The 379-nt window shown below is 67.0% G+C and overlaps 2 protein-coding genes across 2 annotated transcripts in view; one reads left to right on the top strand and one right to left on the bottom strand.

Annotated features, from left to right (window-relative positions):
- The window catches only part of TRMT5 (tRNA methyltransferase 5), a 5,655-nt gene extending 5,315 nt beyond the window's left edge, over positions 1 to 340 (bottom strand). The window contains exon 1 of the mRNA XM_010712059.3: positions 249 to 340. The gene's annotated coding sequence lies outside the window, so the exon portion shown is untranslated. The remainder of the gene's footprint in view (positions 1 to 248) is intronic.
- Positions 15 to 379, top strand: part of SLC38A6 (solute carrier family 38 member 6) — a gene marked incomplete at its 5' end in the record, with an annotated part of 37,910 nt that continues 37,545 nt past the window's right edge. The window contains one exon of the mRNA XM_010712060.2: positions 15 to 163. Coding sequence (XP_010710362.2) covers positions 15 to 163 — 149 coding nt within the window. The remainder of the gene's footprint in view (positions 164 to 379) is intronic.

Genomic DNA, 379 nt, shown 5'->3' with positions numbered 1-379 from the left:
GAGCCGGGCGGGCACCTCGGCTGAGCGCGCTCTCCCCGCAGGGCTCCTCGCAGCGCGGCTCCTCCTTCTGCCTCTCCGTGTTCAACCTCATGAACGCGATCATGGGCAGCGGCATCCTCGGCTTGTCCTACGCCATGGCCGGCACGGGAGTCCTGGGCTTCAGGTGAGGTCCGGCGGGCGGGGAGCGGCCGTGGAGTAGCGGGGGGAGCGGCGGGTTGTGCGGGCGCGGCGTGCGGGGCTCGGCTCACCTCGCTCAGCGCTGCGTAGAGCTGCCTCTGTGCTGTTCTCTTGTCTCACCCCCGTGTGCGCACTGTGGAAGGACCGTATGACCCCTGAATGGAAGGCACGAAATGAGGAAATCCCGTCTTGTGATAAATCT

This window comes from Meleagris gallopavo, chromosome 5 (genome assembly GCF_000146605.3).
Source record: "Meleagris gallopavo isolate NT-WF06-2002-E0010 breed Aviagen turkey brand Nicholas breeding stock chromosome 5, Turkey_5.1, whole genome shotgun sequence".
NCBI classification, from domain to species: Eukaryota; Metazoa; Chordata; class Aves; order Galliformes; family Phasianidae; genus Meleagris; species Meleagris gallopavo.
This window is presented reverse-complemented; position numbering and strand designations above follow the sequence as displayed.